A 15,268-nucleotide genomic window follows, 5' to 3' on the forward strand; every position below is an offset into this window, starting at 1 on the left:
CCACTTTAACTCTTTTTAACCCCAAAGGTCAGGAGTCTAAATTGCAAACTACCAAGGGAAAAATTCCCAGAATAAGCCTTGATATAACAAGCCATGGTTTGTTAGGGTGAGGAATACAGCCAGGCTGCCTTTTCCTTCTGTTGCTTCTGGCGAGGAAGGCCAAGAATGGATGAATTTCCAGGATGGGCCATTTGTCCCGAGGAAGTTCCTTGGATGAAAGGTGAAATGTTTCCAAAGGACAAAACCGAGACTGTCCAGTTGCCTGTTGAAAAAGCACCTTTGGGACAACCACGAGCTGGGAGGGGGGGAGCCGACAGGTTGCTGTGTTGCTTGTGGTTGTTCATCCCAAAGATGCTTTTTTTCAAGAGGCAACTGGACTTTCTGGTTTTTCTCTGAAGTCATTTTGCTTCTCAGCCAAAAAGCTTCTTCAGCTCTGGCTGGATGGTGGGGAATGGAAGGATTGTTACTCCTTGCAGACAGCTGGTCATTTGCATCCTTTTTAGAGAGTTGCTGAGGCCTCTTGGAGATTTATCTGTGTCCTCAGGGTCACCTGAGTGGTGCTCCTGGTTCCTGTAATCTGAAAAAAAATTTCCTCTGGAAATCCATTGCTACTCCCACACCATTCCAAGGGTCTTCATCCCAAATTGGATAGCTAAAAGGCCCTTCAAAGACCCTCTAAAAGGATGCAAATGACCAAGAAGAAGCTTCTTGGATGAGAAACAAAACGTCTTCAAAGAAAAAACCGAAAATCCAGTTGCTTCTTGAAAAAAAAAAAACCTTTGGGACAACCATGACCTGGAGGATGGATTTCCAGAGAAAAAACTGCAGACTACAGGAACCATTTGCACCACTCAGGTGACCCTGAGGACACAGAGTCCAAGTGGCCTCAACAACCCTCTAAAAGGATGAAAATGACCAGCGGTCTGCAAAGAGTGTAAATCCTTCCATTCCCCACTATCCAGTCAGAGCTGAAGAAGCTTCTTGGATGAGAAGCGTAACGTCTTCAAGTAAAAACAAAGAAAGCTCTCTTGAAAAAGCACCCTTGGGGCAACCAGGACCTGGAGGTCGGAGAAGTTTCTTAGACATTTGGTGGTCCATCATTTTCCTGCTGTCGCTCTGCCTCTTCTATCCTGACTCCATTAAACCCAGTAGACGGAGAGGGAGCTGCAGAGAAGGTTGATGGCAGCTCCTAGCATCGAACGATTAGCTGGCACTGCTGAGAGGTTTTCCACTGGCTTCTTTCTCTGTCCAAGGGGCAGTAGGGGAGGGGGCTTCTGCAAGAGGAAGGAGGGAGAGGGAAAGAATTGCTCCAACAGGAAAGAAACTCAACAGCAAACAGTGTCAGGGTTCCGAAGGATGCCCTAATTACCGTATTTTTCGGTATAAGACGCAACAGCATTTTTGGCCTCCCAAAACCCTGCCCCCTTCACAAAAATGGATGTGTAGAGGGTTTGGGAGGCCTGCAAAGTGCTCTGGGGGGGTTGGGAAGGGCAAAAACAAGTAAAAAATGGGTCATTTTTTTCTCATTTATGACCCCCCCCAGCCCCCAGGAACACTTTGCAGACTTCTCAAACTCTATGCATGCCCTGTTCTTCATGGAAAATGAGGTGTGCAGAGGGTTTGGGAGGTCTGCAGAGTGCAAAAACTTTTTAAAAAAAATTTACCTCTTAAAAATCTTGGTGTGTCTTATACTCTGGTGCGTCTTATAGTCTGAAAAATACAGTAACTCATGAGCCTCAAGCCAAGTTTCAAAAGAAATCCAGTTATTTATTAGGAGCTACATGTCGGTAATTACCCAAGTGAAGTCAACGCTGCTGCATGGAATTTATGGCTCAACTCTGACCCTTCTTCCCACCTCCTCCCAGAGTGCGTCATAAATCACATTCTCCAATGAGGCACTTTCCCGGGCTGTAGAAACACACGCCTCTCAGACCAACCTTGAAAAAGGTAGGCGTTGAATGTGCTTCAGAATGTGGCTGCTGAACATTCTTCCCCCTCCTGCCCATGCCAACTCGAGAGCAGACTAGAAATGCTTTGCACATTGACAAGTAACTCTGGAGGGCAGAGTTGGGCCCATGGCCTTATTTTGGGAACTGCAACTCAAATGGTAACTGTTCGCTTAGCAATTGTTCAAAGTTACCACTACACTGAAAAGAGTGGCGGATGACTGCTCCTCGCACTTATGACTGTCACAGCATCTCCCAAAGTTACATGATCAAAATTCAGCGGCTTGGCTGGCAACCAGCATGTGCTTGCCACCATTGTACAGGTAGTCCTTGAGTTGCAACCATTCGTGTAGTGACCGAAGTTACAACGGCACTGACGATTTTTCAGGTAATATATCCCAGTGGTCATGGGGTCAACATTTGAATGCTATTTTAGTTTGACTTCCTGCCCCAAGGAGACGGCGGGCACTATGCCCTGAATGGCTCTCCCACCCTCCTACCATGGATGCTTTCACTTTTCCTCCAGAGATGGTATTTGGCAGATTCTGACCAGTTCTGGAGAACCGGTAGCAGAAATTTTGAGTAGTCCAGAGAATCGGCAAACACCACCTCTCGCTGGCCCTGCCCCCATCTATTCTCTGCCTCCCGAGTCCTAGCTGATTGGGAGGGAATGGAGATTTTGCAGTATCCTTCCCCTGGAGTGGGGAAGGAATGGGGATTTTGCAGTATCCACCAAGCCACCCCACCCTACCCCATGCCCATCAAGCCACACCATGCCCATCAAGCCACATCACGCCCATCAAACCACACCCACAGAGCTGGTAGTAAAAAAATGTGAATCCCACCACTGTTTTCCTCCCTTGTTTTTATTCACCTGGACATCCTGGAAGATCTTGATGACAGCATCTAGACTTTGGATATCCTTCTGGTTCATTCTGATGACGTAGCAGGCCTTTCCTGTCCATGATCGGTAGCCGATCACCAGCTATTCAAAGGCAGAGTGTAGAGGTGAGCTTGCGATGGCAACCCTGACATACTTCTAGCACTGATGATGTTACCTAGTTGGGTCATGAAATGTCTACAAGGAAACCACCAAACTCAGAGAGCATCAAGGACCCCACGGTTCAATCCTGAGTTGCTTGTTATAATGATTTAGGGCATGAAGACTAAAACATACGATGAATGGTTGCAGGAACTGGGCATGGCTGGTCTAGTGAAGAGAAGGACCAGGGGAGACAGGAGAGCAGCCTTCCAATATTTCAGGGGCTGTCACAGAGAGGAGGGGGTCAAGCTATTCTCCAAAGCCCCTGAGGGCAGGACAAGAAGCAATGGGTGGAAACTAATCAAGGAGAGAAGCAACTTAGAATTAAACAGAAATTTCCTTACAGAACAATTAATCAGTGGAACAGCTTGCCTCCAGAAGTTGTGGATTCTCCAACACTGGAGAAGTTTTTAAGAAGATGTTGGATAGCCATTTGTCTGAAGTGGTGTAGGGTTTCCTGCCTAAGCAGGGGGTTGGACTAGAAGACCTCCAAGGTCCCTTCCGACTCTGTTATTCTATATATGATATTTCTCTCTCTGGGTACGATAAGAATATATCTACTGAATATAACTCTGCATTGGTAACAGGAAAGGCATTCGGCCAGTAAAACATTTGGCTACATTCAATTAGCCAGAGCCCAAGAGATTACAGGCTCATTAAAAGATGACGATTATTAATTCATTCTCCTCTCTTAACTAACTGCAATAAGGAAGACCCTTCCTCAAACTGGGAAATATCTTTGGGCTGCAGCTTTTCAGTAGACTCATCATAAGACGCCTCTGTGTCACAACAAGAAATAGAAGTTTACTTTAAAAAACAGGGGTGGAGAATATTTCGATTCCAAAGAGGTGTCAGGCAGCTGCACAAGCCAATCTTTGGCCAAGACGAAGGAAAGCCAGGATTGGGTGCAAACCTTACATTGCTGTAATCATAAACCACTGTGGCCGAAGAGTTGAGCTTCATGTGGATGGGAAATATGGCCAGTTTCTCCTTCTGGCTCATGGCCAAGTGCTGGGGGGACCCTTTGCCATCCGGGCGTTGAATGGTCATTTGCAGGACCTAGGAATCGCCAAGAAGCCAAAGGAGAAGAAAAGCAGTTCAGTATCAGTGTGTCTTTACAATTAGTGTTTCCCCTCTAATAAATTACATATCTTTACATTCATGCTCTCCTTATCCATTATCCATTTTTATGTACTATTCCGTATTTATTTGTACTTTGCTCTTTATGTCAAAATATTATTTTGCCTATATTATACATTATGTTCTTACTATCATTGAAATGCTCTATCATAACTTATCTTTACTGACTCCTATCTTAGCATTATGTGCTCCTTTCCTACTACATCGTTGTTATGCAATTCTCTATTTCTTATTTCTGTCATCTAACCACTTAGACCATTAACCCCAAATTAGATAGTATTCTGATTCCTACTTTCCTTGTATTTCCTTCATCAATTTATCCATCTGGGCACATTTTAAAATCTTTTTTTATCACCTCCTCTTCCTTTGGTACTGCATTGCTCTTCCAATTTTGGGCAAATGTTATTCTGGCCGCAGTTATAATATGTAGGGTTAGGGACAGTATTTCTCCACTTTACTTTTTTGTAATTATGCCTAATAGAAATACTTCTGGTTTCCAATCTATATGGTCTCCCGTTTTTTCTTCGAGCCATTTTTAAATTTTGGACCAGAATTTCTTCGCCATCTTGCATGCCCACCATGTATGGTAATAGGTTCCGTGTACTTTTTTACACTTCTAACATGGTGAACTATTTGGGAACATCGTTGCAAGCCTCGCAGGGGTGGAGGGGAGATACAATCTATACAACATCTTGTACTGCTTTTCCTTGTTTGCCGCCGACATAAGACATTTCCAAATTTACTGAATCCTGAACTGCTTTATGATATATGATGGGACTTTGAGTTCCTGTGTTGTTTTAAGTCATGTGTTTGTTTCTGTTGCTGTGTCTATTTGTTTAAAATAAAAGCTTTTATAAAACAAAAACAAAAGGAGAAGAAAAATGGGACTCAGGACTTCCAGAAAGGATGAAGACCATTGGCTGGGTATCACGCATCACACCGGACCGTAATCCTGGTTTAAGGCAAACCACTTGTTGAGCCAACAATGCCTGCGCTGCCCAGACAAATAACCCAAGAGACAGATTCACACAATGGCCTGGTGTGCGTTACCTACTCAGACCAGGGCTGGGATCCCTACAGCATCAATAAAATGGAAAGTAGCTAACGCCCTGTAGGAAGTTAGCACCCACTCTTCTCCTAGAAAAATGAAATATCCTAGGACCGGGATGGTGAACCTGTGTCACGCAGAGCCATTTGTCAGGTTCGCGAGGCGTTGCCTTGTCAGCTGGACAGAGCGCATGCGTGCACTAGCCAGCTGAGGTCAGCCTTTTTAAAGCCATTTTTCGCCCTCCCTAGCTCCAGAGGCTTTATAGGAGCTTGGGGAGGGTGAAAAGAGCCTCCCCCATCCCCTGCCCCCCCGAGGCTCTCCGGAGGCTTCAGGAGCTTCCAGCCTCCAGAGCACAAAAAAACAGCCCTACGGGCAAACCGGAAGTTCAGGAATGGACTTCTGGTTTGCTTGTAGGGTGGGTTTAAAGGGGGGTTGGGCATTGCATTATGATTGCGGCACGTTCACGCATGACCCCCCCTGCGCTCCCCCCCACCTTTATGGCACGCAAGCCAAAAAAGGTTTGCCATCACTGTCGTAGGAAATATTTAAAAGGCAGAATATTATATTTCCCTGATTAAGAAATGGAGAAGCGGGATAGTTCCTGAAACAATGCTGGGGATAGACGCCACTCCGTCTGATCCACTGTTGCTCTGCTCAGCCAATCCGCTTGTATATTCGCGGTCTCCGATATGTGCTCTGCTCAGATTGTTAAAAGGTGTTTCTCTGCCCAACAGTGGAGCCTCTCCACCTCCAACATCAGTGACTTGGACTGCCTGCCTCCCTGACGGTTGACATGAGCCTTGGAGGCGACGTTGTCCGTGAGGACCAGCACATGACCGGTGATGACCAAGTCCTGAAATTTGTGAAGAGCCAGCCGGATGGCTCGCAGCTCCAGCCAATTTATGCTGTTCCTGAGCTCTTGTATGCTCCAGCGCCATTGGGCTACCTGATCGAGGGAATGTGCTCCCCACCAGTATAGGCTCACGTCTGTTGTTACCACAATGCTCTCTGGTTCTTTGAATAGAGACCCCCGGAGCAGGTTGGGAGTCTTCCACCAGTAGAGCAATGTGAACACCTTGGGTGGGATTAGCAACTTGGACTGAGAGTGGCTGGTGTGTGCCTTCTGAAACAGAAGAAGGAACCACTGGAAGGAACGAGCATGGAAGCGTGCCCAGGGAACAATGTCTATACATGAAATCATTTTTCCCAGAGGTTGGGAAAGCATCGCCAGTGGTAAGGACCTCTGACCTTGAATGTGACTCACCAGCGACTGGATGTTGCTGCGTCGTTCCGGAGATAAGGCCACCTTGCATGTGTCGGAGTTTATGAGAGTCCCGAGATGCAACAGCCTCATAGTCGGCTGAAAGTGGCTTTTTGGGAAGTTCAGCACAAAGCCGCAGTGCTGCAAGGTATTGATAGTCTCCTGAAGATCTTGAACTGCCTGGGATCGCGATGACGAGAGGATCAAAATGTCGTCGAGATAACAATTTACTCAGACTGGTAGGGAGCGAAGATACGCAGCTATTGCTGCCAGTAGCTTGGTAAAAGTTCGCGGGGCTGACGAAAGTGGCAGCCCGAGAATGGGAACTGCAGGAATTTCCTGTGTGCTGTATGTATTGGCACATGCAGGTAGACCTCTTTTATGTTGACTGATGTCATCAGGCCACCTTGTCTGATGCAGGTCAACATGCTTTTGGGAGACTGCATCTTGAATTTTGGTGCCTGATGTAAAGATTGAGTCACTTTAAATCTAGGATGGCTCTCCATCCTCCCCAGGATTTGGGGGCTAGGAACAAGATGGAATAGAACCCTAGCCTTTCCTGTTCCTTGGGAACTGGTTCTATGGCGTCGATGGATAACAGATGTTGGATCTCTTGGTTCATGAGACCCTGTTTCACTTGACACCTGGAGACAGGGCACTTGATGAATCGTCTCGGGGGCATGGAGAGAAACTCTAGAGTGAGGCTTGGCCTCACTGTCTGGACATCGCAAGCGTCCAAGGTGGTTTCTGCCCATTGGCTTGTGAAGGCTGACAATTGCCCACCAATAGGCCCATCCCTTTGGGAGTCACCTATACCGGCGAAAAGACCGGTTGTTGGGGCCACAAAATGGCCGTTGAGCCTGTGATTGTTGCTGATTCTGTTGTCTATTCCTGTCTCGGGCACCTGACCAGTCCTGAGCATGGTCCTGTCCCTGTCTGTATGGCTGGTTGTACTGTGGTCCAAAATGGCTGATTCCTGAAATAAGGCTGATGTCTCCTATCGGAATGCCTGTTGGTGGATGGAAGCACCTTGCACTTGTCCCTTGTCTCTATTAAGATCAGGTCCAAGGCAGAACCAAACAGGGACCCACCCTTGAATGGAGTCGAAGCTAGGCACCATTTAGATTTTATATCCGCCTGCCAATGGCAGAGCCATAGGAGGCAGTGGGACGTAACATTGGATGCTATAGCTTGAGATGTGAATTTAGTCGCATTAAGAGTAGCGTCTGAGGAATATTCCAGTGCTGCGACCAGTTTGTTGATATCCTGGTGCAGCCGCATATCCTCTGGGGCAACTCTGGCCTGGAGTTGTTTAAGTCACACCAAGGATGTCCAGTTGAAAAATGAGGCTGCAGCCGCTAATTGTAACGCCCAGGCAGCTGCCTGGTATGTTTTGCGTATCATCAATTCGGCTTTGTGGTCCTCCTCCTTAAGGCCTTCTGAAAGTTTGGATGGCACCAGGGCTGGAGAGGTCAAAGCAGCAATGGGGTATGTGAGTCTACAGTAAGGAACTGAAGAATCCTGTCTACTTCCGGGGTGGAGCTATATAGCTTTCTGTTGCCATTGCTGGAAGTAGGATCACAGCAGGCTGCGTCCATTGTCTCTACACTACATCGAAAAATAGTTTAGGAAAGGGAATAACATCTTGTTCCTGAACCTGTTCAGCAAAGAACCGGTCCATGGAGTCCAGTCCCACTGCTGCACTGGCCTGAGTAGTGGGGTCACCCATGTTGGCGGTGGTCTTGGCCTTGTATAACAATGATTTAAACAATGGAGGCCGAAATAACCTAGAGAAGGAGGGCTTGTCCTGCCCTGAGCTGTCATCATCAGAAAGCTCCTGCTCCCCCAGGTCCTCCTCCTCACCAAGGATAGAACCCTCACTGTGAATTGAGGGGAGCGGGGAGGGAGGATCCGCCTGGGAAGTGGATGGATCCCTGGACAAGGCCACGTGTCTGGGGCGTTGTCCCCTTTGCTGGAGTTCAGCCTCTACTCCCTGAGTTATGGCAACCGAGATCAATCTCTGAGCTCCGGAGGGATACTGAGGGGAGAAGTTTCCTCGGGCCTCAACCCTGCCACAGTGGGGGTAAAGGTGGCTGATAGTCGTATGTGCCTAGGCGCGGGTGCCTGACCCTCCAACATGTCCAAGAGATCAGATAAAGATTGGGGCCTCAAATCCACTTCCCCTACAGGGAGGTCTTGTGGAATGGGAATATCAGGGGACCAACTCTGGACCCCTTCCAGATTGGGTGGTAAGGCAGGTGGAGAACCGTGGATGGTAAGAGTTGATGGGGACCTACTAGAAGTAGAGGCAGCCAGAGGCCTAGCTTCCTTCTTGTTTTTCTCTTTGTGTTCTGCGGCCTTATCTGCAGCCATGGATGAGGCGGCTGCCCTGGTCCTGCAGGAGGTCCTGGTGGCAGTCCTCCAGACCCTATTACTGGCCCTGGACTGATTAGATGGTAATGAGAGGGAGATTTCTGCCCCAAAGTTGTTCCCAGTCGCCAAGCGATCTGCCATTATTATCATCAGAGAGCTCACTCAGAATAAAGCAGCTCCTTCCTCGGGTGATTTCGCGTCATGCTAACTTGGCATGAATAATCCGGCTGCCCCTTGGTCGGCTTCCAACTGCGCGCAATTCAAATCTTCCAAAAATGGCCACCACTTTGAATTCCGCTGAAGACAATGGCCATTCCGAAACTGCTTTCCCTCGCGGCTGCAACAATCACGGCAGTAGCAGAGTCGCTGAGAGCAGGGCGCGGATCACTGTCTCAAGTGGATCATGGCAGAACAATAAGGCCGATCATGCCCAGAGATAAACTCAGCGGCAAACAAGTTTATTAAAGAGGGACAGATCGCGCTTAATAAGTGGATTGCGCCTGAGGTAGCCGACACGAGAGTGGCACACCAGCTCTCGGCTGCGGCGATCGGTAGGTGAGGGAGTCAATTGCCACCAGTTCCGGCTGATTTAGTGTTGAGAAGCGCCAGTATTGCGCTGAGAACAGCCCGGCAAGGCAGACCGTCAGAATGAAACAGCCTGCCCTTCCTAATCTGTAGATACCTAGAGGAAAAAGGAGAATGCTAAAAGGAAAAAACAATACTTACAGAATAATAGAGTTAATTTGTCTAGTATCCTAGAGAAAATTTATATCTCTCTTCAGGCTGGACTGAGTTAAAAAGCTGAACCCTTCCAATCAGAGGAGGCGTGGTCAACAATTTCAGAACTCAGTCTCTAGGCTAATGGACAAAGTTAACCCATGCTTGGATTCCCCAAGCAGCGCACAGGAGAAAGGGATTACAAGAGAGTAAATTATGCTGGCTGGGGAATTCTGGGAGCTGAAGTCTATAAGTCTTAAAATTGCCAAGTTTGGGGACCCCTGATCTAAGTGAAGAGATTGCAGAGGAAGGGATTACAAGATAATAAATTATGCTGGCTGGGGAATTCTGGCAGTTGAAGTCCACAAGTCCTAAAGTTGCCAAGTTTGGGGATCCCTGGGGTAGAGCATCAACCACACAACCATGGCCAGTGGGGATGAAGGATTATGAACTTCTCTGGAAATCCCTTCCATAGTTTCATCCCAAGAATCCTGGTCAAGCCACCCTTACCGCCTCAGTATGCTTCTCGGTAATGTGCAGCCCTGCCAGCAGCAAAGTCAGGACCACCAGAGCCATAACCACGACCGCCATCACCAGGATCAAGAGTTTCCCACAAGAAAGGTCAGCGGACTTGGGAGATTCTGTGTAATCCTGCAGGACCAAAAACAGATGTGAGCATTCCTCACTCCAACAGGGCTGGATTTTGTCTCAGAACAGAGCTGGAAGGGACCTTGGAGGTCTTCTAGTCTAACCCCTTGCTCAAGCAGGAGACCCTACCCCATTTCAGACAAGTGGTTGCCCAATCTCTTCTTAAAAACCTCCACTGTTGGATGACCCACAACTTCTGGTGGCAAGTTGTTCCTCTGGTTAATTGTCCTCACTGTTAGGAAGTTTCTCCTTAATTCCAGATTGCTTCTGTCTTTGGTTAGTTTTCATCCATCGTTTCTTGACCTGCCTTTTGGTGCTTTGGAAAATAAACTGACCCCCTCCTCTTTGTAGAAGCCGCACAAATACTGGAATACTGCTATCATGTCCCCCACCCCCAGTCCTTCTTTTCTCTAGATGAGCCATTGTGTCTCAAATAACGTAATGAGATAGAAACTCTGTTTGTGTCCTCCACAGAAGTCACCCTGAGACAGGAGATATTCAGGGGGGTGTTGGATTGGATGACTGGATGACCTCCAAGGTCCCTTCCAAGCTCTTTTGATCTGTTAATCCCTTCTTCCTTTCCCCCAGAGAGGTAAGGATAGCCAGCTAGGGATCTGTTTCCTCTGAGCACATTAATTGCACATCAACCTACTTCATATGTAGCATTAATCTAGAGCAGTGCCGAAACGGGAATGCGTGTGCATGTGTATGCCAGCCACATGGTCTTTGGGTTTTGGCATGTGTATGTGTGCCAGCCAGCTGATCTTTGTGCATGTTGGAGCCCCAGGAACCCAAAGACCAGCTAGCTGGTGCGCGCATGCCTGTTTTGGGCTGTTTTGGGGAACATTTTTGGGCCATTTTGGGCTGAAAAACACTTTGAAAATGACCTAGAAAATGGTCTGTTTTCGGGTCATTTTCTGGTACCCTGGCACCCGTGAAGGCCAGCTGGCTACAGTGCACATGCCCACAGAGAGGGCTCTGAGTGCCACCTCTGGCATGTGTGCCGTAGGTTCGCCATCACAGTTTTAGAGGCTGCCAGAGGATTATCTGTTGTACAGTTTGTTTAATGACCATTTGAAGTTACAACAGCACTGAAAAGAGTGACTCATGATTGTTTTTCACACGGTTCCCCCACTGTCACAGGAGAAAAATTCAGACAATGGACAACTGTCTCACATTTATGACGGTTATAGTCTCCCAGGGTCAAACGATCCTTTTTGTGACCTTCTGACCAGCCAAATCATCTGGGGAAGACAGATTCACTTAACAACCACATTACTAACTTAGCATCTGCAGCAATTCCCTTCGCAATAGCAGCAAGGAAAGTTGTAACACGGGGCAAACCTCACTGAACAAATTTCTCATTTAGCAACATAGATTTTGGGCTCAGTTGCGGTCGTTCAGTTGAGGACTACCTGTATTCCGGCCATAGGCTTGGGGGCATCTACAGGGGGGTGGGGCAGAAAAGGAAAGAGAGAATATTAATATAGAAGTTTATATTCAAGAGTGAGATTTAAAGGGAAAAACATAGTTAGGATAGGTTAGCGAAGGAAAGGTATAAGAAATGATATTAAATCATATTTGGGTTTGCGGAAACACCATCCCAAGAAAATATAAACTGACAGCTGAAAGAGACACCTACAAAACAGAAAAAGAAAGGAAGAGAGGAGGAGAAGAGAGGAAGAGGAGGGAAGGAAGAAAGAGGTAAGGAGAGGGGGTGGAAGGGAGGGGAAGAGAAGGAGAGAGTGTAGGAAGGGGAAGAGGAAGAGTAGGAGTAGGGGAGAGGTAAGGGAAGAAGGAAGGAGAAGAAGAGGAGGGAAGGAAGAAAGAGGGTAGGAGAGGAGGGTGGAAGGGAGAGAAAGAGAAGGAGAGAGGGTAGGAAGGGGAAGAGGAAGAGAGGAGTAGGGGAGAGGTAAGGGAAGAAGGAAAGGGGAAGGAGAGGAGGAAGGAAGAAAGTAGAGAAGGGAGTGAGGGAGAAAAGAAAAGGAAAATAAGGTGGAAGGGATGGCAAACAAAGCAACCCAAAATGTATATTATAACCTTATAAATGGAATGACAAATGTAAAGAAGCAGAATAACTATGTGAATGTATGCCCATAATTGTATGTAAGAGAATAAAAAATAAAAAATAAACTTTCAAAAAATGAAAGGGCTGAAAACAGGGAAGAAAAGTCCCCCACCCTCCTATTAATTGGCTGAAGAGCTGGGTAATTAAAATTCTCCATCTTAGTTATCGTAAATTATGGGCTAACTCTAGCTGGCTCTGTTCCTCTAACTCACGGCCCATGCATTGTTCCAAGTTAAAGTTGGAAGAACAAAAAGCTCTTCCCAGAAGGAGTGAAACTCACCGGAGGCGGTTCGGACATTAGGGCCAACTTGTTGCTATCGTCCATCTTGTAATCGCCTTCCATTCCAATCCTTAGCTCTCTAGCAGGAGAATCTCCCTTATTCTTCTGTAGGATAGGAGAACCTCTACTTATACTATGCACCTGATGCTAAACTCCTCCGGGGGATTGGTTAGCTCTCCAGCCCCATTGCAACTCCTGTTGGCTGGTAGCCAGTCTTGCTTTTAAGGAAGCATTTCTTGCCTAGTCTTCTCGGGACACTCAAAAAGTGTTTATTTGGACACATGTCCTTCAAGAGTTTCTGAAGAACCTTGTCCATAAGCAGAAGTACCTTCTAGGGACAAGTGGCCCCTTGTTGTTCCTAAACCTTAAACTCAACTTGTTCTAAAGTCAATCTGGGAAGGAGGAAGTCCTCCTCGTTCGCTTTTAAATCACTCCTTGAGAAGTTCGTAAGATGTTTGCCCAAAACACAATAGCAAGAGCTTCTGAGAAGAGCGATAGCACTGAGAGAACGAGGGTCATGTTATTGGAAAGAAATCTGGAGCCAAAGAGAGGGTTGAGGAGCTGTGGCTCCAGGCGCCCCACTATCATAGTTAATGGTGTGGGATGCTGGGAATTGAATTCAGCAGTTATGGAGAGTTTTATCAGAATTCATATTCCTCACTCTCATGTCCATTCCGTCCACACCTGGGTCCTATCTTCTCATCCCCAGGGCCTCATCTGGACAGACATTCCATCACCTGGTCCTTCAATCTGGCAAAGATGACTTGTGAATCTCCTAGCAACAAACATTGAGAACCCGAGAGTTTCATTCCTTCTTCCCTCCCACCCAGCGGTGGAGGGGGGGGTTGCAATCTGCCCCCCCCCCAAGCACAACTTCTGCTTGTCCTCGTCCCACAGGAGCCTTTGTGCCCGTCTCAGCCCAGCCCTGGTTGCAAAATGTGGCTTTTCCAAGCTCAAGTCACCCCCTGGCACACTTTGCCCTTTGATGTCTGGGGCACAGCTGTGCCCAGAACAAGAGACGTTTGTCTCCGTGCCACACGCTGCCCTCCCAGCAGTTCCCGGGCCCTAGTGGGCTCAATTCAGTCGCCAGGACAATGGGGGAGAGTGAGAAGACGAGCAACAACAACGATTGCAGCCAGAAGCCCAATTCACAATGGCCACCAAGGCTGGAGATGGGCTTGTTGTAAAAGCAGGGAAGAAACATCTGAACATTGCAAGTGGTGTAATCCATTTCTGTCCCATCCTCTGAGCGGCATCAGAACTTTTCCAGAAGATAACTGGTGTGCCAAAATCAGCTAAGGCTTGGGACTGTGTGTAAAGATTGGTGAAAATGTTATTTAAGGGACAAGAGGAGGAGAGGAAGGAAACTAGACAACAGTCAGATAAGAGGCAGCTTAGCCCACAAAATCAACAGAGGTGTAGAAAAAGTCTCAAAAAGGACACACACCCCTAGTTTCTTGTGTTATAAAGGTGAGGTGGGGAGAAATATGTAGTTTGAGACTTGTCTATGGAGATTCTCAGTCATCTAGGCCCTGGTTGTCTGAAAGGTGCTTTTTTCAAGAGGCAAATGGACTTTCTTGTTTGTTTCTTTTGAAGACGTCTCACTTCTCATCCAAGAAGCTTCTTCAGCTCTGACTGGATGGTGGGGAATGGAAGGATTTGGATTCCTTGCAGGCAGCTGGTCATTTGCATCCTTTTGGAGGGTCATTGTAACACTTGGAAAGGATGCAAATGACCAGTTGCCTGCAAGGAATCCAAATCCTTCCATTCCCCACCATCCAGTCAGAGCTGAAGAAGCTTCTTGGATGAGAAGTGAAACGTCTTCAAAAGAAACAAACAAGAAAGTCCATTTGCCCCCTGAAAAAAAATGCCGTATTTTTAGGATTATGAAGATGTACCTCTTCTACCCTTAAAAGAGCGTGGAAATGTTGATGCGTCTTGTACAATGAATATAGCCATTTTTGGCCCCCTGAAGCCCCATCCCTGCATCCCATTTTTATGAAAAACAGGGTGGCCCGTTTTCCTGAAAAATGGGGGTGTTTTTGCCTTTCCCCAGCCCTGCTGAAGCCTGCAGAGTGCTCCTGGGGGCTGGGGAGGACAAAAATGTTTATTTTCTTACTTATCTCTTTGAAATCTTGGTGAATCTTATAGTCCAGAAAATACGATACTTTGAGAGTTGCAAGTTTCTGCCAGCATCACCTTGGAACATAGGATAGCGTTAGCACTTGCAGTTGGAACGTCTTGCTTGGACCGTCCCAAAAGGCTTTGATCCTGGGTTCATTTGGAAGTCAGCTTCATCACAAGAGAGCAAATTCTGAGACAAAAGGACAGAGTCTATTCAAACAAGGCTGGCTGGGGAAAAATAACATGGGCAACAATGACAACAAACACCTCCTTGTGTTAAGATGGCAAGAGCGGTAGACGGCAGCCCCTTCGCCAGCTGGCAATTCCATTAAAAGGCACAGCTGTAATTCCTGTCCTCCTCCGAGGCCTATGGTGGTCAGGCTAATTTAAGAATTAAGTGGAGGCGAGGGGGTGAGGTGGGGAGAAGGGAGGTAGATGCAGGTCATATATAATGCATCCCAAGAAAAGCTTTGCGAACCCACAAAAGCTGACACACCCTTTTTGACTCGTATTTATGATGGCTGCAGTGACTCACCTTCACGCGATCAACTTTTGCAACCTCCCGACCAGCCAGGTTCATTTAACAACTGTGTCGCTATTTTAACAACTGCAGCGATTCGC

General features: G+C 47.2%; 1 protein-coding gene across 1 annotated transcript; it reads right to left on the minus strand.

Moving 5' to 3' along the window:
* Positions 1-202: 202 nt before the first annotated feature.
* Positions 203-12,586, minus strand: LOC106545295 (surfactant protein C). The gene is made up of 5 exons (XM_014061807.2): positions 12,524-12,586; positions 10,038-10,178; positions 3,907-4,047; positions 2,821-2,931; positions 203-1,274 (listed from the first exon to the last, which is right to left on the minus strand). The coding sequence occupies exons 1-5, from the start codon at positions 12,584-12,586 to the stop codon at positions 1,140-1,142; spliced, it is 591 nt and encodes a 196-aa protein (XP_013917282.2). The 3' UTR covers positions 203-1,139.
* Between the last annotated feature and the right edge of the window lie 2,682 nt (positions 12,587-15,268).

Source organism: Thamnophis sirtalis, unplaced genomic scaffold, assembly GCF_051295495.1.
Source record: "Thamnophis sirtalis isolate CommonGarterSnake01/CBP01778 unplaced genomic scaffold, rThaSir2_p1.2 scaffold_2, whole genome shotgun sequence".
Lineage (NCBI taxonomy): Eukaryota > Metazoa > Chordata > Lepidosauria > Squamata > Natricidae > Thamnophis > Thamnophis sirtalis.